The sequence below is a fragment of the Mauremys reevesii genome, linkage group 1, assembly GCF_016161935.1.
Source record: "Mauremys reevesii isolate NIE-2019 linkage group 1, ASM1616193v1, whole genome shotgun sequence".
NCBI classification, from domain to species: Eukaryota; Metazoa; Chordata; order Testudines; family Geoemydidae; genus Mauremys; species Mauremys reevesii.
Window position 1 is genome coordinate 60,745,584 of NC_052623.1, and position 24,367 is coordinate 60,769,950.

General features: G+C 42.3%; 1 protein-coding gene across 9 annotated transcripts in view; it reads right to left on the minus strand.

Annotated features, from left to right (window-relative positions):
* Positions 1 to 24,367, minus strand: part of FAM124A (family with sequence similarity 124 member A) — a 141,408-nt gene that overhangs the window by 11,139 nt on the left and 105,902 nt on the right. For all 9 annotated transcript variants that reach the window (XR_005585795.1, XM_039492936.1, XM_039492944.1 and 6 more), the window contains one exon: positions 2,158 to 2,894. Coding sequence is in view for 8 of the 9 variants with exons in the window: in XM_039492936.1 (XP_039348870.1) it covers positions 2,158 to 2,894 (737 nt within the window). In the remaining variant the exon portion in view is untranslated. The remainder of the gene's footprint in view (positions 1 to 2,157; positions 2,895 to 24,367) is intronic.

Below are 24,367 nucleotides of genomic sequence, written 5' to 3' on the forward strand. Positions count from 1 at the left end.
ATTTTTAAAAATAAAGTGAAAATTAATAGTGCATGGGGGCTATTTTTATTGAGCAGAAATATAAATTAGAAAATATTTAAGAATAAAAGGTTAAGCGTCAGGAAACCTCTTTAGTGAAGCAGTGGCTTTGAGGCACATGGTTAAGCAAAAAGCCACAATGTACATTAATGTAACTGTGAAACAACATACCTCTGTTCAAGCTGTTGTATGTACAGTAACTCCTCACTTAACGTTGTAGTTATGTTCCTGAAAAATGTGACTTTAAGCAAAATGATGTTAAGCGAATCCAATTTCCCCATAAGAATTAATGTAAAGGGGGGGGTTAGGTTCCAGGGAAAATTTTTTCACCAGACAAAAAACTATATATTATATAGATATACACACAGTATAAGTTTTAAACAAACAATTTAATACTGTTCACAGTTGTGATGATTGTGAAGCTTGGTTGAGGTGGTGAAGTTAGAGGGTGGAAGAGGGTGGGATATTTCCCAGGGAATGAACTAGCACTCGGGCTGAGCCCTCAAAAGTTAACACATTGTTGTTAATGTAGCCTCTCACACTCTACAAGGCAGCAGGAATGGAGGGGAGGGGAGAAAGTGACAGAGACAGACACACACCTTGTATGTGGGAGAGGGAGAGAGAGATGCACACTTCCCCTTTAAGTAAACTGACCCACTCTTAAGTGCAATGTCTTTTTAAATGGATCAGGAAGTTGAGACAGCCAGCTGCTGCCCCAAGCTCTCTCTGTCTCTCTCCGTCTGTGTCCCCTCCCTGCTCTATATGGAGAAGGGGTAAGTGGGGTGCAGGAGCAGGGGGACACCCTGACATTAGCCCCCCGCCTTCACTCTCCCCTGCACAGCAAGTAGGAGGCTCGGGGAGCAGCTCCAAGGCAGAGGGCAGGAGCAGCACATGGCAGGGCCGGCTTTACGCCAATTCCACCGATTCCCCGGAATCTGGCCTGCGCTGAAGAGGGCCCCGCACCTAAGGGGGCCCCACTCCGGGGGTCTTCGGCGGCATTTTGGCGGCGGGGGGGTCCTTCAGTGCCACGCAAGACCTGGAGCGGACTCCACGCTACCGAAATGCTGACGAAGTCCCGGACCGCCGCTGAGTATTCCAATCGGGCCCCGCGGGTCATAAAGCTGGCCCTGATGGCAGTGTGGGGAGGGACAGCTGAACTGCTGATTGCTAGCCTGCTGGGCGGCTGCAGCACAGGGAACTTAGGGGAATGGGGAACTGATAGGGGGGCTGCCGCTCCACCCTGGTTCCAAGCCCCCACCAGATAGCTCCAATGAGCCGCTCTTCCTGCAAGCAGTGGACAAAGCAGGTGGCTGCCAAACGAAGTTAGAAGGGAGCATTGCACAACTTTAAACGAGCATGTTCCCTAATTGATCCGCAAGGTAACAATGTTAACCGGGACGACTTTAAGTGAGGAGTTACTGTATCTTGATGAAGAGTGCAGTTTTGGAAAGCTTGTTATTTGTTATTCTATTTAACTCAAGTGACTCAAACCAGCCTTATAGTATGGGTACTGTGCCTTTCATGACCTTTCCCCTCCGAGTGACCAAACTCTCCACAGAATCTGTCTATGAGTACATGCAGCTTGAGATAAGATTGAGAAGGCAGATGGCATGGAGCATGTCTCCTAAACAGCTCAGGTTGCTTCTCTGCTTCTTTCTCCTTTTTTCTGGGTCTGATAGCTATGTTGCAGAAAAAGAAGATTCCTGGGCCATCTATTGAAGTGCAGTTGGTCACCCAGTGTTTTAATACATATGTAAGAAAATAATTTGTACCATCAAAAATTCTGTTTACCTCTAATAAAGAGCTAGTCACTAATAGCTATTGTATAAAGATGTGTGGTCTGGGTATTCATGTTTCTTATCAAAACTGCAAAAACGTCTCTTCTTTGCCTAACATGGGGCTAAGGGATATATGAACATCATGGTATCACCTGCAGCTGCATTGATTTATATATTTTTACATCCATAAAGATTTTATAAACTCTCTTTTTAGCAGTATTTTCTTGGGTCTGCCTACCAGGATATTGTTATGGAAGCCCCGCCCTTTATTTGCTGTCCTGGGACAAATTAGCATTCTTGTATAAATTAACAAATATGTTTCTGTTTCATCATATACAAAATTAGAGATGTTGGAGAATACCTGCAAAAGGATCTTATTCCCATCATGGTCTTCTGTTTGCCACCTGCCTTCACTGATTGGGCTACAAGGATTGGGCAAGAGAGGAATAAGCTGTCCAACATCTACTCGGAATTCCAGCACCGCTGACTCTGTAGGGGTTGGAATCTGGCCCTTAGGGAGTCTTTTTAAAGAGAACTGAATGTCTATATCCATGTTAGAATAGACAGGAAAGACACAAAAGTCCGTCTTTTTCTGACACACCGGTCTTTTCAGGATTAACTGGTACAGTTTCATAATGTCAATAAAGTTTTCATTCCTGCAGTATATGGCAAAGCGGATAATTTCTCTCCCATAATGCACTGGTCGGATGGCCCACAAAGGGGTCCCATGGGCCAAAGTGAAGAAGTCCTGACTGCATGGCATGTAAGGGAGGAACTTGCCATGCACTCGTTCTGTATGGTGGTAATGCCAAGGTGGTCTCTGAAAGGTTTCATGGAGCTGTAAGATTGGTTCTTCTCCATATTCCTCCTGCAGAAACAGAATGACTGCAAGGGCTGGCTGAGAAACAGCAGCCTTACCAGACTTCCTGTGCTTCTTTGAGACCCGTCTTTCTGAGACTCGGAACAACTGGAGGTCTGGATGGATCCATGCTAACAGTTTATCAATGGCTTGCTGGAGAACTTTGGAGTCACCAGGGTCTGCGATGATATGTATACTAACGAGGAAAGGGTCCTGATTGTCTTCCACAGAAAGTTCACCTGATAGTATAAAAACAAAATCTGTATTAGGTTTTAAAAATTATTTAGCAATTCCTTGTATTGTGTCATGATTTATGTAGGTTTTGAAGGAGAAATACATTATTCAGTCATTGCCCAATCTCGGGTGGCTGAACACCACTTGTCCCTCGAAGACAGTCGGTTACAGTTACAGTGATTTTTCTATATCAAGCTTGCCTACAATAGTCAGTAATATCTAGAGGTAAATATAGCCATAAATAAAAGAACCTAACAGAAAACAAACTAGTATTTATACTACTCAAAATGGGCTAGGCACTGTACATTCCTGTGTAGAAAGAGACAGTCCCTGCCCCAAAGAGTTTACAGTCTGAAGGGCAAAAAACAAAGAATTGGGAGAAAGTGATACAACCAACAAACAAAATGGTCAGGATCAAAATGGATATCTGGCTTGTTCATTCCATGTTTTTGTTTTAATTTGTGCCACCTGGCTTTGTGCATGGAATTTACACAATGGAATTCTATCATCTTGCAATTAGCATTTCCCACCAAGTTAGAGTATTCAAGGGGCCTGACGGTAAGTATCAGAAGATTTTATATACTTAGTGAAGATGTATCTGCTTAGTAATAGGAAGTAGTACAAACATCATGGTATTCAAAAGCTGAACATCATTCAGGCAAAAATTACTTGTTACCACTCAAACGCATGAGGGAATCTCTATGATGTGGTCCCTGAAATCTCCCTGATTACATAGGAACAGGTTGGGCTAATACCAAGTGACAGCTGGTTGGAGGTCAGTGGAGACATTGCCAATTTCACTCTGTTGAAGTTGTGTGTGAAGAGAGGTGTATGTAAGCAGAGACCCCAGACAGCTCAATAAATCACTTGGCTAATTTAGCTATTTAGTTGAAATTAGGGCTGTCAAGCGATTAAAAAAAAAACAATCACAATCACAATTAAAAAAATGGAACACGATTAATCGTGTTATTAATTGCACTGTTAAACAATAGAATACCATTTATTTAAATATTTTTTGATATTTTCTACATTTTCAAATATATTGATTTCAATTGCAACACAGAATACAAAGTGTACAGTGCTCATTTTACATTTATTTTTATTACAAATATTTGTACTGTAGAAAACAAAAGAAATAGAATTTTTCAATTTACCTAATACAAGTACTGTAGTGCAATCTCTTTATCATGAAAGTCGAACTTACAACTGTAGAATTATGTACCAAAAAACTGCATTCAAAAACAACAATGTAAAACTTTAGAGCTTACAAGTCCAATCAATCCTACTTCTTGTTCAGCTAATCGCTCAGAAAACATTTTCAGAAGATAATGCTGTTCACTTCTTGTTTACAATGTCAGCTGAAAGTGAGAACAGGCGTTCACATGGCACTGTTGTAGCCAGCGTCACAAGATAGTTACATGCCAGATGTGCTAAAGATTCATATGTCCCTTCATGATTCAACCACCTTTCCAGAGGACGTGCCTCCATGTTGATGACGTGTTCTGCTCGATAACGATCCAAAGCAGTGCGGACTGACACATGTTCATTTCCTTCATCTGAGTCACATGCCACCAGCAGAAGGTGGTTTGGGTTCTGTAGTTTCTGCATCAGAGTGTTGCTCCTTTAAGACTTCTGAAAACATGCTCCACACCTCATCCCTCTCAGATTTTGGAAGGCACTTCAGCTTCTTAGGTTGAGTGCTGTAGCTATCTTTAGAAATTTCACACTGGTACCTTTTTTGCATTCTGTCAAATTTGCAGTGAAAGCGTTCTTACAATGAACAACATGTGCTGGGTCATCATCCTAGACTGGTATAACATGAATATATGGCAGAATGCGGGTAAAACACAGAGCAGGAGACATACAATTCTCCCCCAAGGAATTCAGTCACAAATTTAATTAATGCATTTTAACAAGCATCATCAGCATGGACGCATGTCCTCTGGAACGGTGGCCGAAGCATGAAGAGGCATATGAATCTTTAGCGCATCTGGCATGTAAATATACCGTGATGCCGGCTACAACAGTGCCATGCGAACACCTGTTCTCACTTTCAGGTGACATTGTAAATAAGCGGGCAGCATTATCTCCCGCAAATGTAAACAAACTTGTTTGTCTTAGTGATTGGCTGAACAAGCAGTAGGACTGAGTGAACTTGTAGGCTCTAAAGTTTTACATTGTTATGTTGTTGAGTGCAGTTATGTAACAAAAATAATATATATTTGTAAATTGCACTTTCAAGATAAGGAGATCACACTACAGTACTTGTATGAGGTGAATTGAAAAAAAATGTTTTGTTTATAATTTTTACAGTGCAAATATTTGAAATAAAAATTATATAAAGTGAGTACTGTCCACTTTGTATTCTGTGTTGTAATTGAAATCGATATATTTGAAAATGTAAAAAAAAAATAGAAAAATATTTTATAATTTTCAATTTCTTTTGTTTAACAGTGCAATTAAAACTGCGATTAATCATGATTAATTTTTTTTATTTTGTGATTTTTTTAAAATCGTATGAGTTAATTGTGGTTAATTGACAGCCCTAGTTGAAATAGTTCTCTTTGTTACTCTGATATTACCTATACGCGTGAGACTGAAGTGGAGGCATAATGCCTACATATGGTGGATTGACCAACAGTTCCTAAGCTTTTAACTGTGTGGACCACATTTTAATAGCAAGATTAGTTTATGGACTGTCTCCCCTTCTATTGGCGACTGTGTGAACTTCTTCCCTGCAGACTGGTAACTGGTATGTACAGCATATACCAGTCATGCATTAACCTACAGGAGATTTGGGCAAGTTAAGCTGATGATCAGAAATATAGTGGCAGCAAAGTTCTCGTATCTCTGTCATGAAATGGGTGATGAGGAGTGACTGTGCCAAGTGGTTAATGGAAGAGAACAATAAAATCAATCATGGTTATAATAATGTAGAAGGGCTCTCCTGCAGAGAACACTGCAAGTGCTATTGCTCCAAGGTATCTATCTATTGCTGATGTCCCTCTACAGGCTAGGGGGAACAGTGACTCTGAAACAAGAAATGGGAATGGGGACAGAGGGGGAAGGAAATCTAATAAAACCAAAAAGAAAATAAAGGTGGATTAGTTATACAATCACACTTTTTTCTAAGAGCGGAATGCAAGATGTTCAAATCTGTTCTCCCTCCATTTCCTTTGACAGCATTTATGTAACAAAGACTGCAATAAGGGACAGGCCTGATATTTATGCAAATAGATGGCTACAGCTTTTTAAGAAGCCTGGGCAGAAGGATGTGAAGCAAAGAGCCACCATTCCTGTGGGCTGCTTACTTTGCATAAAAAAAATTACTGAGCATGGCCTTTCTGCTCTCTTGCCGCTCAGCGTGGTAGAGGGGTACTGAATGGTCTAAAGCATTTTTCAAAAGCCAAGCTTTGTGAGAACCAGCATTAGCATTAGTATTCCAAAGCCATCATCAAATGTACCCGTCAGCACAAGATGCTAAAACAAACAGCCTCAGAGGACCACCAGTGTACAGCAGAAAGCCATCATTAGGAGCTAAAGCTACGTATACACCAGAGAAAATCATCTTTTGTTGGACTAGAAGAAACCATGAACTAAGCCAAAGGGGGAAATGAGTGTAACTAATAAAAGCTGAAAGAGCTTCCGTATCAACTTTACATTAGCAGGGACACTTCTACTACAGTACTGGTCCTACCTTTATACCTGCAAAAGACAGTCTTTTCATTAAGGTAAGAAAAAACAGTAATATGAGGACAGGAGTTTGATGAAACCTCTCCTAAGCTGATTACATGGTGTGAACTACTACTGTGCTATTAGCAAGGCTTTCTACTTCAGCTTGCACCTATCGAGAAAGGGGCAGGGAAAGTGCCACCACTTCTCAAGTTAGTGCAATTCAATTTGCCCTCTGGCAAATTGTCATAGAAGCAAATTAAAGTTCTGCATATATATTAGGCTCTCTGTGCAACTGATTAAACCCACCAACAACAAAATGCTGAAACATTTATTTGAACCTAAACCGTACAGTTCTCACAACTGTTCTATTTTTTCCCCATGGCAGACGGGAATTGTTTCCTTTTGGGGTGGCAGAAACATTAAAATTGCTAAAAGGGAAATAGTATCAAGATTTAAATAATATTTATATATGTTTTAACTTATCTGTTAACTTGTGTTACTACCATCAGCTGGAAGACTTTGAACTGAGATAAGTTAGCAAACCGAGAGCCTGATCCCACAGGGGCTGAGCGCCCTCAATGCCCATTAGCTTCAATGGGAGTTCAGGGTGCTCAGCACACTGCAGAACTGGATCCAGAATTTTTCTTTTTCCACGTGTACAGCTTGATATTTTGTTGCTGTTTGCTTTGTTTAAACTATAGATGTTTGTTTATTTCCTGGGCAGAGAAACCGGAGGACTCATAATGGCAAGGCAGCAGTCCAATCTTCCCTATATTATTTCATCAGATATTACAAGTATATCTGGTGAGGAATTTTTAACTGGAATGATTTTCTGACAGAAAATGCAGTTTCCACAAAAATCAAAACTTTCTATAGAAAATTTTTGATTTCGCTGAAAATTCTTGATTTTTCCATCAGGAAAATTGAAATGAAATATTTCATTTGGGGTCAGTTCAATATGAATATGACTATTGTGTTGTTTAAACTGTCCCTATTTTTTTTCATTGAGACACAGGTCAATAAAACATTGAATTGCATTTTCCTATTAGTTTAGTTCTGGGCCCCATTCTCTCCTATGGGCTGGGCTCCCTGGAGAACTATGAGTCCCATAAGGTGAAGTGTTCATTTCAGTCATGCGAGTCAGATGATTCTGGGTGCATTATGGGAGATGCAGGCCAACCTGGGGAGCTTGGTATATATCAGGGGAATGGGCGCATCATGCTCCAGAATTACAAATCCCGTAAGGCAATGTGCCACCATAAGGAAATGCAGTTTAATGTTGAAATGACTTGAAACTGCGTTTTGGGAATGTTGACATGTTTCACTTGGATCAAAAATATTTCCAAAACAAAACATTTTGGAATTTCCGTTCCACAGGAAATTTTGTCTTTTCATCCCATTTTGGAACACAAACAAATCCTGACATGTTGAAATTTCCCCTGGGATGAAAATTCCAAGTTTTGCTCAACCCTAATTATAATATTGACACTTTGTTGGAGTGTTTCTTGAAAAATGTACAGTGAGGCACAGGTAGAAAAGTTATTTTATCAACAAATTGCATCATGTCATGGTGTGAGAGAAGTGGTCAATGGTCATCTCTGGCAGTGGCACTACATTGTCCTTTGATAAATCACACATTACTAATAAAACAAGCAAGAGGGGATCACAGCAATAGCTTCACCAGCTCCTCCTTCTCCCTCTCCAGGTTAGTGGCTTCTGACAAATGAAGTGTGAGCAGTGAGCAGTAATCTGCTCCTCAACAGGCTATCCTGTGTCTGACTCTTTATATACCCTGAAAGGGGTATATATAAATATGTGACCTGACCTGGCCACAAGGCTGAGTCACAAGAAAGGGGCAGACCATTGCAGGAATGCCTGTTAGCAGGCATGCCAGGAAAGAAGAAGTGAACCTGCCACACCTAAGTTCAGCCACCCAGGGCACCTGTGGTGAGTGAACCCCTTCACACAGGCCTTTATCATTTCTGCCTTGACTGCAATATCCTGCTCTGGTTTTTCTGGCACTAACCTCAGCCCACTCAAATCCCTTCAATAGGCTACTGCCAAGATCATCTTCTTGGCTTGTCATCCTAACCACATCACCCCCTTTTCCAAGTCCCTGCCCCTTCTCCATCACGTCAAATACAAGCTTTATGGCCTTACCTTTAAGGCCATTCACAACGTAACTGCTCCCTACATATCCATTTTTGTATCTCATCAGGTCATGCTCTCTCCCTTCCTCTTCTGCTTTGCCAACAATGCCAGCCTTGACTGCCCAATCGACTGCTTCACCAGCTAACAACATCGCACTTTCTTTCATGCCATGCATTCTGTGAGGAACAGCCTTCCTGAGCTAACGGCTACCCAACCTTCCTTCAAATCCCTTCAGTTCCACTTCTGTCATTTCTTTGCTAAATTGCTAACTCAATTTTTGCGAGGCAGAGAGCCAGTAGGGATTGTCCAGATCATTATATCTTAAAAAAACCAAAGAAACCCAAACTCAACCTTCAAATTGTGTGCATAGGTCTCCTATTATTATCCAGGGTTAAAAAAAGAACTACATAAATTCATGGAGGATAGGTCCATCAATGGCTATTAGCTAGGATGGGCTGGGATAGTGTCCCTAGCCTCTGCCAGAAGCTGGGAGTGGGTGACAGGGGATGGATCACTTGATGATTACCTGTTCTGTTCATTCCCTCTGGGGTACCTGGCATTGGTCACTGTCAGAAGACAGGATACTGGGCTAGAGGGACCATTGGTCTGACCCAGTACAGCTGTTCTTATCCTCATCTTTTATCCCCCACTCCCTGTTACACCCTCTCGTTACATCTTCTCTTTACAATCTAAGTTAACTCCATGGGGAAAGAACAACATTTTACTTGGTGTCTGGATAGCACAATGAGGCTCTGACCCTCTCTGGGGCCTACTGTAATAAGAATAAAAATAAGGAGTGGGGGCTTGTGCTCTTGCACAGTGGCAGAAGGTGAGCAGTCAAAATATTTTGTAACCCCCAGTACACACCTCCTTGTGGAGCGCTTCCAGCTCCCTCTCCTGATGCAGAATCAAAGATTCTTCATCTGCACTGTGACCTCCTCCTTCAGTTCTTACTCCTGAGACAATGAGCTCGCTCACTCCCTAGTGCAACAAATCACCATCCTCAAGCCTGCTGCTCTCCCTGCCCAGACAGCCACACCTCCTTGGTTATCCTCCACACCAATACGCTGCTGCTGCTGCACGCTGTACTGCCAACCATGAGTGTTAAAAAAGAATATATTAATAAAGTCCCTAAAATTACGAGATTGGCATAAAAATCATGAGATTTAAATAAACACATAAATAAGGGTTCGTTTTTATTTGTCTCTTTGTTTTTGATCCTTTAGAGCACAAAGGAGGCACAAGAATGAGGACTAGAAACTTAGTTTAAAAAAAAATAAACCAGAGGATCCTCACAAGGCTCCAGCTGCTGGGGCTTTAAGAAAAATAACAATTATTTCAAAATTCACAATAGCAACACTAGCTCTGAGGTAACACTGTTTGCTTCCCCATACACCATTATGCTTACGCTACATATTGGTTTTGGGCTGAACTTCAGGGTAATGATTCTCAAGGTGTTTTGATAAACTTGTGGTACTCATCTTCTGCTCACCTGTTGCTCAGAATTGGAAGGAGGTGCAGCGTGTTGCACATGTGTGTGCATACCCTTTTGCACTACATAACAAACCCAAATTTGGGACATGTTTCATTCTGACTGGCGACACCAATTTTCCAACCTCCTATACATCCCCATCCCTCCCTCCACAGCCCATTTCTGTCTGCGCTAGACACACCAACAGTGAACTGCAAAATTATAGAACTCCCAGATTGTGTCTACAGTTTCACAAAGAACTCCCATCAATGGGAGGTTGATGGGATTTTGAGTTTCTGCAGGTGTTACATGCTTACAATTCAAAGCTTGCAAATCAGTCTGGTGCAAAAGTTAATGGAAACTATGTAAACTGGAATTGTGACAGTTAGCACAGGGGATTAGTAATGGGATTTTGAGCCTTTCACTCCTAGGCTGCTGATTTGAATCCCCCCAAAGTCAATAATGACTGAAGTTTGCTAAAATGTGAGGATAGTTTAGGAGTCTCTGTCCAATTCCCATTGTATAGGTGCCCATTTCACAAAATTTGAGAAATCAAAAAACACAGAATCTCCCTTTCCTAACAGATGTCAGAGCTTGATGTCCAGGTTCCATAACCACAGCATGGCCTCTTTATCAAGACAGGTTAGATGTTTTAGACCAGGGATCGGCAACCTCTGGCACGTGGCTCTCCAAAGTAAGCACCCTGGCGGGCCAGGCCAGTTTGTTTACCTGCCACGTCGGCAGATTCAGCCGATCGCAGCTCCCACTAGCCGCGGTTCACCGTGCCAGGCCAATGGGGGAGGCGGGAAGCCGCGGCCAGCACATGCCTCACCCGCGCCGCTTCCCGCTGTGTCCATTGGCCTGGGACAGCAAACCGCAGCCAGTGGGAGCTGCGAATCTGCTGATGCAGCAGATAAACAAACTGGCCTGGCCCGCCAGGGTGCTTACTTTGGCGAGCCGCGTGCCAGAGGTTGCCGACCCCTGTTTTAGACTGTCTTCCAGATGCTGGGTTGGACACTCTTCCACCACACAATTTACTGTCTGCTAATGTCACAGAATGGGGAGGAAACCAGCCCAAGCTACTGCATGCTTGTGGTAACTCTGGTTCAGTCAGCAAGTAACCTGTTGAGTCTAGTCCAGGATCTACAATCAAGTGGAGGCAGGTGCAGCAATGGACTCCTGAATTTACTTAGTGTGTTAGACTCTCTTTCCTACTGATGCTTCTAAGGGCGCAATTTTTGGCTACCTGGTGATAGTGATCATCCGTGCATGGATCAGCAGCTCTTTTGTCCAAGAGTGCATGAGCTGCTGTAACAAAGGGGAGCTGAGAGCTCATCCATGGTGTCATATCCCAGACCACAGGAATGGGAGTCATCCTCTGAATATATCTGAGATTGGGGCACTAGCCAACTGGAGAGGTAATAGGCTGGTTTCATCTGTCGCAGCTCTCCAAGCAGGCTTAACAGGAACAACATCTCACTGCCAGTCTGTCAGAGCTATGTGTGCTAGCACATACAGACCGCAGGTTTGTGTGTAATTCCAACAGCCATTAATGACACGAGTGGCCAAACTCAGCTCTGTGTCGACAAGCTGAATGTGGCGGCTGCAGCCCCAGACTGCAAAACAGTATTCAGCTGGAGCAAACACCAGTGCCAATACATAAGTATGAAAGACCACAGGATCTGCTCCCCAGGAGGTTCCCAATAGTTTTCATATCAAGGTGATATGGAAAGAGATCTTCATTTTCAAGTGTTCCAGGCCGTTTGACAGGCTATGGTGGAGTTTTACTCCCAAGTAGGTGACAACTGGATGGAATGGCAGAAGCCACCCTTGGACATGGATCAAGACGGGTTGATTGGCAAAATAATTGTTTAGAAGACAAGTAATTGCCACTGTCAGAACCTGCTTTAATTGGCGACTTTGTTAGCAGTCTGCCCACAAAGCCAAGAATTGGCTCTCTTTCTCTCCATCTGGATACTAAAATGACCTCATTACCTGTGTGCAGTTCCCATGTGAGAGCTGAGTGTGACAGCTGGGGTAAACTGGAGAAGCTTGAGAAACTTGTCCTGCCACCCCTCATACTATACCTGTTCTGTGGAGAAATAGGGGAGCTGTCAATTCAGCATCTTTCATAAGCACTGAAGTCACACAAATGAAAAGAGAGATGGAGTACTCAAACAGATCCTGTTTCTGCAACCTTTTTCACAGAGGTGAACAGTGTGTTCAACGGGACTACTTCTATGAGTAATTCCACATCAACATGAGTGACAGTAGAACAATTAGGCCTTAAAATAGCAGCTTGTCTTGTTTTTAAAGTTAAGGGTTTTGCAAAAATGTAGAGAAGTCTGTTAATTAAGTAGTAATTTATAATTAGTATATTTGTTTTGATTATTAGGTAACATATTTAGTTTAGAATTGACTAGAGTTGCATCATTTTTAGTGGGGAATAAAAAAAGCTGAAAGACAATGAAGTCTGGATTCTGACCAACTCCAGATTTCCACTTCAGAAGATTTAAGGTTTGCAAAAATGTAAGTCCCTTCCAGTCATAAAATTTTTCCAAATAAAAATATGAATCGCTATACTTGGCAGAAACCCAGGATACTGATCTTTGTTATATTCCAGTTCTCTATTTCAAGTTCGCAAGGCGTACTAATTCAGCAAAAAAAATCCATAAATAATCTCTCAATAAATTAAAAACTGTACAATTTATATGAGCTTTCAAAATGCATCCAAAGAGTTAATCAGAGTCCTTGCACTCTTGCCTTCAGTTGTTTGATTTAATATATGTGTGTACTTTACTAAAATCTAGTTCACAAGTGAAACAGAGTTTTTCAAAAGTATGATTAAAAAAAGGATAGAAAGTACATTGCCTTTTAAAAAATAGTTTGGAGCTGTGCACACTTACGTTATTGCTCAATTTGGCCCAAGAGCTAACTCTGTACACTGCATAATGTCATCAAATTGGCCAAGACATGGTCCCATGCCATAAAATATGTTTGTGGTAGTGCCTGCATAGGTAATCAATAGTTTGTTTACAAAAAACAACAAACTTCTTAGAAGGAATAATAATGGAAAACTATTCTGGGGCACATAAACCTCTCAGCTAATAGGACTGTGCCATGAAATAGACACACACGCACCTTAGCTGATGGGAAAGGAAAGCAGTAACAGAAAGCATGCTTTGTGACTGAGGGCCTAAAACTCAGCCCTCCAACCAAGTCTCATACATAGTCTGTATGTGAAACAAAACAGACCCTTTCCAGGGTATACAGTCCAACTGGACCTATCCCAGTACCCTGCCATTGGTATCTCTGTAGCCCGCCCCGGGCTCAGTCTTTAAGTAATCCTAATCCTGGAATTGAGACGTGCCCCCGGGGGCTTCCTCCTGGGGGAGACACTCTTCACCTGCTCTGGGCCCTTCTGGTTCCAGCTCTCTAGCTCGGCCACTAAACCATCCGATCCCCTTCTGGGGGTGTTTCACAGTTCAATAATCAGCCCCTTCTCTGGGCCTTCTTAACTCCCTTCCTCAGGACTTAAGCCACTTCCCTAGTGGCTGGTAGGGGGGACCCAGAGCTGCCCACTACTCCAGGCCCCAGCACAGGGACCCTATGAATGGCAGCTACATACTGCTGCATTCCCCTTAACTAGTCACCATGCCGCTACAGTAGCCTGGGACACTTCCCCGCGGCCCCAGCACCTTCACAAATGCTTCACCCATACCATAGGGCTGAAGTCTTTTACTCTGGCCCAGCAGCCAGCCAGAAGCTCTCTCTTCCTCCCCCGGTCCCTGCCAGCAACTGATCTGTTCATGGTCCTGCCAGCCAGAAAGACAGTGCTCATTACTCCAGCTCCAGTCACCAACTGACTGACTCCTCGGGTCCTGCAGCTCCTTTTATGTGAGCCTGTTGGGCTCTGAATGGCTGCTCTCTGCAGCCTCTCTCATTGGCTGCTTCCCCCGCAGCTAGTCTAGGCAGCGTGGAGAACTTCTCTACTGCTCCTTTCTGGGGCAGGGGGTGGTAGGATCCTGAGGCCTCCAGCCAGGGGCCTGTGGGCCTAATATACCCTCTCTCACAGGGGAAATCTAAAAAACCATACGTGTTTATCACATATACTAATTCCATTTCAGCTAATATCCCGCGTGACAATTCAAAACAGAAAGGCTCTCCTTGTTTACAAAGTAAAGTTATTTTATGGCTTAGTTCCTAAAAGACTCTAGTTGCTGTACTGGAAACAGATGATGAATATAAATATACACTCTGCAATTTGCAAGCATTATTCTTTAAAAGCTAGTAATACACTTTTAAAAAATGGAATACTACATTTCTAAAATAATCATTAATTCAGCTATTAATTTAAATCTTTTTTCCTGTTTCCATTCAAGAATGGATAATTTATTTTAAAAAAATGTTTAAAATGTGAACTGGTTCTGAGACTCTAAAAAAAGTCTTGTTCTCAGAAACAGAATGACAAAATGAGGGAAGCTGGCTAATACAGATTGAGTACACACAATATTTTAAATAAAATTAAATCCCACATTGCTTAACATAAGCTCTGTTTTTAATGGTGGTGGTGCTGAATGCATTTACTTCATCATCTATTAGAATCAAGGCATTTTGAACAGTTATTACATTTTAATTAATTAAATTAGACCAGATAATCCAGATACAACAAAGGGCAAGGAAAGAAATGGATAAGTTAGTAGCTAAAATTTGTTTAAATCTCAATTATACACTATTACTTCACTGTGTTTCAGTCTTCTCATCCATAAAAAACCCAGAGGAACAAGGATTCTTCGAGTGCTTGCTCATATAGATTCCAATTAGGTGCGCACGTGCCGCGTGCACAATCATCGGAAGACTTTTACCCTAGCAACACTCGGTGGGTCGGCTGAGGCGCCCCCTGGAGTGGCGCCCTTATGGCACCAAATATATGCCCCTGCTGACCCAGTGCCTCCTCAGTTCCTTCTTACCGCCCGTGACGGTCGTTGGAACTGTGGAGCGCGGCTTAGCTGATCTCCACTTCCCTAGCTCTTACTTCGTTTATACCGGTAGATAGTTGTTATAGAGTAATAGTTAGTACTTTCTAGTTGTAGTTAATAGTAGTTATTGTCTTTAGTGTATATAGTACATAGTAATTGGCGGTAAGCCTTCCTTCCTAAGGTGGTGTCTGCCTTCCATGTCAACCAAGACATCTTCCTTCCGGTCTTCTACCTGAAGCTGCATGCTTCTCAACAAGAACAACAGCTGCATTCCCTAGACATTGGCAGGGCCCTTGCCTTTTACATCGAACGAACAAAACCTTTTAGGACGACGACCCAGCTGTTTGTAGCTGTGGCAGACCGGATGAAGGGCCTCCCGGTCTCCACACAGTGCATCTCATCCTGGATTACATCATGCATCCGTGTGTGCTATGACTTGGCTAGTGTCCCAACTATGCACCTTACCGCCCACTGCACTCAGGCTCAAGCTTCCTCCTCCGCCTTCCTGGCTCGTGTACCCATACAGGAGATCTGTAGGGCAGCAACTTGGTCATTAACTTTGCTTCCCACTACGCGATAGTGCAGCAGTCCAGGGGTGATGCTGCATTTGGTTCAGCGGTCCTTCACTCCGCGACATCTCACTCCAACCCCACTGCCTAGGTAAGGCTTGGGAGCCACCTAATTGGAATTGATATGAGCAAGCACTTGAAGAAGAAAAGACGGTTACTCACCTTTGTAACTGTTGTTCTTCGAGATGTGTTGCTCATATCCATTCCAAACCCGCTCTTCTTCCCTTCTGTTGGATTAGCCGGCAAGAAGGAACTGAGGGGGTGCTGGGTCGGCAGGAGCATATATCCGGCGCCATAAGGGCGCCACTCCAGGGAGCACCTCAGTTGACCCACCGAGTGTTGCTAGGGTAAAAGTCTTCCGATGATAGTGCACGCAGCGTGCGCACACCTAATTGGAATGGATATGAGCAACACATCTCGAAGAACAACAGTTACAAAGGTGAGTAACCGTCTTTACCCGCTGCAAGGATTAGTCTTGCTAATGGTATGTATGTAGCGTTTTACAAACAAGTATTTTTCCCAAACCCTAAAACTATAAGTAAATTCTAGATGTCCTCAAAATGGTGTAATACAAGAGAAATCCTTAAAAGACAGTAAAAAAATCTCTTAATAGAATAGTTATTTTTGATAGCATGGAATATATTAAATTACAAGACAGCCAAAGTTAATTAACAAGAATTCTGTAAGGAGGATGAGAAATCTGATGAATATATAACCTGAAAGAGCAGAATGACAAATAACTTAATTCAGAGATACATTTTTACATGCACTTCAGGATGGACATTCTGTATCTGCAGAGTGGCTCACGTGATAGAGAATCTGTGTGCCTTCCAATGGTCATTTCTGGATAAAATAAGTGTGGTAAATTGAAATGAGATTGATATGTAACAAATATGCCACTTATTTGCCTGATGGAAATAAAAGATTTCTCCATGGTCCATTAATATGACCAGGCAAATGACAAGGTGACATTGTCCTTGGTGCACAGCAATATTAAAAATCCTATTGACTGCCCCTCTACATGGAAAGAAAAATGCAAGTGGAAATAATAAAATTATTTATTTTTATGGGACTAAGATTGAATTGATACATTGGTAAGTTACATAAGTGCTTTCTCTGACCTAACTAATTTATCCTTTTAAACAACAATAAAAATTTTTTACTGTTGCCTTTAGAGACAAGTCAAAGCTTCTACACATACCCCTCACCTGCAAAGAAGTGTATGGTCTGATTTCAGTAGTTCTGAACATTCAGAAAATTCCGCGGAAGTCAACTGATGCTGCAGAAGTTTAGCACCTTAAAAAAAATCACTCACGAAAGTCCAACATCCTTGCCTTTAGCATGTTGGTAACCGGGCAAATATATTACAAAGCTCTTAGAAGCTACAGATCAAAAAAAGACTTATTCAAGTCCATTCACCTGCAAGGGCAAACTATGCTCCCAACAAAAAATGTGTCAGGTATTAAACTTCTACTACATTGTGTGTTTTAACTGTGTGTCATTTTATACAGCTTGTACATACCCACATGAACACAATTTATTGGAGCAAACAGGATTTGACACACACCTACTTTGTGTTCACTTGGAAAAAAAGGTGTATTCTTAACTCAAGTTAGCAAACTTGAGGTAAAATCCTAGTGATAACAAGGCAGTTTGCAGTTTTCACACATTAGCAGGCCGAATGAAACCGAATAAATGAAATTAGCAGGCCAAATGAAACTACAAGCTGCCTTGTCTTCACTAGGATTTTATCTTGAATTATTTAAGGGTATGTTCTTAACTTGAGTTTATTCCTAATGAATACACTACCATACAGGTCAACCCACAGAATACAGCAGAAGAGAGGAAGTATGGTACTACAGTGATGAGTGCAACAGAAAAGCCTGTAAGTAATGAGATCATCAGATCAGAATAAGAATTTATACTACCTATGTAACTCAAGCCAGTCCCACACCCCTCAGCCTCCTCACCTCATATCTTCTAAATAAGAAATTACTAAAGATAAATTAATGTAAGACATGCAGAATACTGATTTCTATTTGTGTATAGGTGCTCAGGTCAGTGGAATACTTCAGAACATTTACTCCAATCAAGCACAGTGTAAAAAGTAATATTAATCTACTTGAAGAACATGCATTTACATGTGGGTTCTGCTCTCTTGATGTACGGAGTGTGATGCATGTACATCACATATGGAAAAAATAAATCTCTCTCTCTTTAATATAGACTTCAATGCTACTTTGGGAAACTAACTTCAGAAATCTGGCATTGTCAAACACTGGACTAACTTAATGGAAACTGTCTTATGAACCTCTATTTTCAGAGATCTTCTGTCATTGGCACAGCTCTGTCCACTTTATTATAAATAGTGCATGTGGGTAAGCAGTTAGCATGGGACCAGATTACCCTTCCTTGCTTCATTCCTTGGCTTTAACCATTTGGACAGCTGTCACAAGCTTTTAAAATAATTTTCAGCATCATTTCAGCTGAACTTGGATTTTCAAGGAAGACCTTTTCTGTAACCCTTAATTCAATGACAATCTTTCTACCTACTTACTCGCAGTATTTTGGAAGCTGCAACAATGATACTTTCATATAAGAAAATGTAAACCAGGAGACTTAAATATACAATTTTCTTCTGCAAGACATTTTTATCATCTTTCTTGCGATAACATTAGAGTGGCATTCAGTATCCTTACGGTAGTTAGGGGGTTTCTTACAAGCCAAATTTTGATTGTTGGCGAGGAAGAGGAGCAATTTGCTTACTTGTTTTTGATTTACAGCATGGGTCCTCAATGCGGACGCTGCAAAAAAAAATACAGGGGGTGGGTCACAGTCAGCCTTCCATTCTTTATGGTTAGATGGGAGGGGAGCCTTGCCAGCATTTTGTCTGTTGTAACATGGCATTAGGGTATGGAAAAGGTTGAGAACCACTCATTTAGAGATCAGATATACAACTTGTGACGCTCTCTCCGGGTGCCCAGGGCTCGTTATTCCCCTATCTCCAGTGAGAGGAAGACTTGCTGATACTTAACTGGGTGTCAGCTCCCTGACACCGCTAGTCTGTTAACCACCCAAACAATCTCCTGAGGGCTCTGCCAACCTTTACTTTACCCTGCAGGATAACAACAGGTGGGCCACAACTCCCAATCCCCTCTGAAAGCATCCCTTACCATGTCCAGCCCTTACCCACTGGACAGTCACAGAAATTCCCAGACAAGCTGTCTCCCAGGAATAGTGCACACACCAACTTGTTTGGTTCAACTGAGGCTCATCTCAAATATAACATCACAGCACTGAGATACATTTATAGTGAAAACAATGATAAGTGTATTATCAAGAGCTAAGATTTAAGAGTCAGTGAATAAGGATAATAGAAACATATAGATCAAAATCATAAAACACAAAGCTGGGTCTACACTAATCAATGGTTACCCTTCCTATATAACAAAGGAGTTTTCCCCCCAAGGATTCAGTCTTTTGCAGAGCTCACTGGTTTTCTGGCAAACCAGGATCCAATCATTCATGAACACCCCTGCTGTTCATGCCTCCTTGCATTCTATTTATATTTTTCAAAGTTCACACCTGCCGCACAACCATGGTATAGTCTCCAGTGTCTTCCCATCCCCCTGTTTACTCTTATGCAGATTTGGCTTCCATTGTGTTGGCTCACAACTAGGGCTGTTGATTAATAGTAGTTAACTCATGCAAATAATTTTAAAAAAATAATTAAAAAATTAATCATGATTAATTATCAGAGGGGTAGCCGTGTTAGTCTGGTTCTGTAGAAGCAGCAAAGAATCCTGTGGCACCTTATAGACTAACAGATGTTTTGCAGCATGAGCTTTCGTGGGTGAATACCCACTTCTTCGGATGCAAGCAGTGGAAATCACTGCTTGCATCCGAAGAAGTGGGTATTCACCCACGAAAGCTCATGCTGCAAAACATCTGTTAGTCTATAAGGTGCCACAGGATTCTTTGCTGCATCATGATTAATCACACTGTTAAACAATAGAATACCAATTGAAATATAGTAATTATTTTTGGATTTTTTTCTACATTTTCAAATATATTGATTTCTAGTACAATACAGAATACAACGTGTACAGTGCTCACTTTATATTATTGTTGTTACAAATATTTGCACTATAAAAATGATAAACAAAAGAAACAGTATTTTTCAATTCAGTCATACAAGTACTGTAGTATAGTACTCTTTTATTGTGAAAGCGCAAGGTAAAATGTAGACTTTTTTTGTTACATAACTGCACTCAAAAACAAAACAATGTACAACTTTAGAGCCTACAAGTCCACTCAGTCTTACTTCTTGTTCAGCCAGTCGCTAAGACAAACAAATTTGTTTTACATTTACAGGAGATACTGCTGCCTGCTTCTTTTTTACAATGTCACCTGAAAGTGAGAACAGGCATTTGCATGACATTTTGTAGCCGTATTGCAAGGTATTTATGTGCCAGATATGCTAAACATTCATATACCCCTTCATGCTTTGGCCCCATTCCAGAGGACATGCTTCCATGCTGATGATGCTCATTATAAAATAAGGCGTTAATTAAATTTATTACTGATCTCCCTGGGGGAGAACTGTATGTCTCCTGTTCTGCTCTATCCACAGTCTGCCATATATTTCATGTTATAGCAGTCTCGGATGATGACCAGCAGATGTTCATTTTAAGAATACTTTCACAACAGATTTGACAAAACACAAAGTACAGGGTTTCTCAAACAGGGGTCGTCGCTTGTGTAGGGAAAGCCCCTGGCGGGCCGGGCTGGTTTGTTTACCTGCCCTGTCCACAGGTCTGGTTGATCGCGGCTCTCACTGGCCGTGGATCGCTGCTCCGGGCCAATGCTGAAACAGCGATCCGCGGCCAGTGGGAGCTGCGATCAGCTGGACCTGCGGACAAGGCAGGTAAACAAACCAGCCCGGCCCGACAGGGGCTTTCCCTACACAAGCGGCGACCCCTGTTTGAGAAACCCTGGCAAAGAAGGTACCAATATAAGAGTTCTAAAGATAGCTACACCATTCAACCCAAGATTTAAGAATCTGAAGTGCTATCCAAAATCTGAGAGAGATGAAGTGTGGAGCACGTTTTCAGAAGTTTTAAAAAAGCAACACTCAGATGCGGAAACTACAGAACCCAAACCACCAAAAAAGAAAATCAACCTTCTGCTGGTGGCATCTGACACAGATGATGAAAATGAACATGTGTAGGTCCTCTATGATTTGGAGCATTATCAAGCAGAACCCATCATCAGCATGGACATGTCCTCCGGAACAGTGGTTGAAGCATGAAGGGACATATGAATCTTTAGCGCATCTGGCATGTAAATATCTTGCAACGCTGGCTACAACAGTGCCATGAGAACACCTGTTCTCACTTTCAGGTGAAATTGTAAACAAGAAGTGGGCAGCATTATCTCCTGCAAATTTTAACCAAACTTGTTTGTCTGAGTGATTGGTTGAAGTAGGACTGAGTGGACTGGTAGGGTCTAAAGTTTTACATTCTTTTATTTTTGAATGCAGGTTTTTTTGTACATAATTCTATATTTGTAAGTTCAACTGTCAAGATAAAGAGGTTGCACTAAAGTACTTGTGAATTGAAAAATACTATTTCTTTTGTTTTTACAGTGCAAAATTTGTAATAAAAATAAATATAAAATGAGCACTGTACACTTTGTATTCTGTGTTGTAACTGAAATCAATATATTTGAAAATCTGGAAAACTTGAAAAAATACTTAAATAAATGGTATTCTATTATTAACAGTGTGATTAATTGCAATTAATTTTTTTATTGCATGATTAATCACGATTAATTTTTTTTAAGTCGCTTGACAGCCCTACTCACTATGTTTAATTTACATAGCCGACAGCAAGACAGGTGAATCGTTTCCTTTGTCTGGCAAAACCTGTTTGACAACCCTGCCTGGGACACACTTTTCTAAAACTTTTTTTCAGTACATATACATGACTTCTTAAATATCATTCAGACATACATCTCACAACAATTAAGTGCTTCAGTATGACATAAGCTTTTATTAGATACTTCACTTGACCCTCTCTGGATAAATTATTATTAAAGAAATGTATTCGGTGTAGTGAGTTTGTCAGCAATGACAAGAGTTATTGTAACAGAACAGTGATCCCTTTGCCTGTTGGCACTGAGGGGTTCTTACGGTCACACAATTATCAAGGTATGAGACATTTAAACAAAACATTGGTGTTTTTCATAGCCACGTGCTTAACTTTAAGCAAGTGAATTCAGCATGTACTTAAACTCTTTGCTCAAGCAGGGACTTTGTACTCATCTTAGAATAAGTCAGTGATAGAGCTTGGAATTGAACCTAGACTTCCTACACCCCACATTACAGCCTTAACTACAAGGCCATCATTTCTCTATGACCTGGGGTCAGTCACTTCATGTGTCCATGCCTCAATTCTTTCCTCTCACTCACTGTCTGTCTTGTCTAGTTAGATCATAAGTTCTTTGGGACATGACTGTCTTTAATTATTTTTGTATGTGCAGATATTTCATCTCTAATTCCCAGGAGTCTATATTACCACACACTATGACCTATCTCAGGGTCCCTAGCACAATGGGGACCTCATCTTGGTTGGGGACTCTAGAGGCTTGTAATACAAATAATCAATAACAACAACACAATAGCTTAGGAGATGTTTTCAGGCACTCTATGCCAAGCAGTGGTGCAGCTTTCCATGCTGTATATGACAGACAGGGCTTCATATACATCTTCTGATGACTGGGAACAGTCAACAGGAAGGATGCTGGAACCAGTGGGTGAGACGTGCTGCTGCTGGGAGTAAAAGAGGTGGAGCGCTTGCAGGCTGCAAATAGCCAGAAACCACAGCCAAACCTGGAAGGAGTTGGGAAAAGATGTACAGCTGGGACGGCAAATCAAGGGCTGAGTTGAAACGAGTGATGCTGACGCTGCTTGGGGCAGTGGAGCCAAAACTAGACACTTTCTTCCTGTATGCAACCATCAGTTCTTCCACTTCCAGCCTGGTGGAATTTGATGAGCAGAAACATGGTTTTAGCATAGCTGCATACTGCTAGTGGGTGAGTAGCAACGACGCGTCTGTAAGTCACACAGCCCGTGAGAGGTTATGGTGTCCTTTACCCCTAGCAGTATGTCACAGACCAGGATACAGGTGAAGAAGATACCTTCCTCACATTTTCCACAGAGTTGAAACCTTCACTCTCAGCCTTTTGCCGCAACTTTATAAACATATTCTCTGAGTTCTTAATGTTGACAGAGGCTGCAGACAGACTTTCAGATTATTTGGTTCCAATTTCCTCTCCCCACATTTTAATTAGTTTTCTTTTTATAGTAACAACTTTGGGAAGTATCAGAGGGGTAACCGTGTTAGTCTGGATCTGTAAAAAGTGACAAAGAGTCCTGTGACACCTTATAGACTAAGTGGGTATTCACTCACGAAAGTTTATGCTCCAATACATCTGTTAGTCTATGGGCTTGTCTACACTACAGGACTATTTCGAATCTACTTAAGTCGAATTTGTGGATTCGACCTTAATAAGTCGAATTTGTGTATCCATACTAAATACACAAATTCGAACTTCTGAGTCCACATTCATGGGGCCAGCTTCGACTTTGGAAGCGGTGCACTGTGGGAAGCTATCCCACAGTTCCCGCACTCCCCGCTGCCCATTGGAATCGTGGGATTTCCCCCCAATGCATGCTGGGGGGAAAAATGTGTCGTCATTGAACCGTCAATCCCGCCCTCCCTGTCTTCCTTGAAAGCGCCGGCGGGAAATCTGTTCGCGCCCTTCTCTGGTCGGTTACAGCGCGGACGCCACAGCACTGCGAGCATGGAGCCCGCTGCGATCATCGCTGCACTTATGGCCGTTGTCAACTCCTCGCACGTTATCGTCCACCTCTTCCACAGTCAGATGCTGAGAAACCGGGCAGGAGGCTCCGCAGCACGGTGAGGAGAGTGGCGCAGACCTCTCACAAAGCAGGGTACGCCGGGCAGTGGAGATCATGGTGGCAATGGGTCAAGTTCATGGTGTGGAACGCGATTCTGGGCCCGGGAAACAAGCACAGACTGGTGGGACCGCATAGTGCTGCAGGTCTGGGATGACACAGAGTGGCTGCGAAACTTCAGGATGCGTAAGGGCACTTTCCTTGAACTGTGTGACTTGCTGTCCCCTGCCCTGAAGCGCCAGGACACAAGGATGCGAGCAGCCCTGACTGTGCAGAAGCGAGTGGCCATAGCCCTCTGGAAACTTGCCACGCCAGACAGCTACCGGTCAGTAGCGAACCACTTTGGCGTGGGCAAATCTACCGTGGGGATTGCTGTCATTCAAGTAGCCCACGCAATCGTTGAGCAACTGCTCTCAAAGATAGTGACTGTCGGAAATGTCCAGGTCATCATAGATGGCTTCGCGCGATGGGATTCCCAAACTGCGGTGGGGCTATAGATGGGACTCACATCCCTATCCTGGCACCAGCCCACCAGGCCAGCGAGTACATTAACCGAAAGGGCTACTTTTCAATGGTGCTGCAAGCTGTGGTGGACCATAGGGGACGTTTTACCAACATCAACGTCGGGTGGGCGGGCAAGGTTCATGACGCG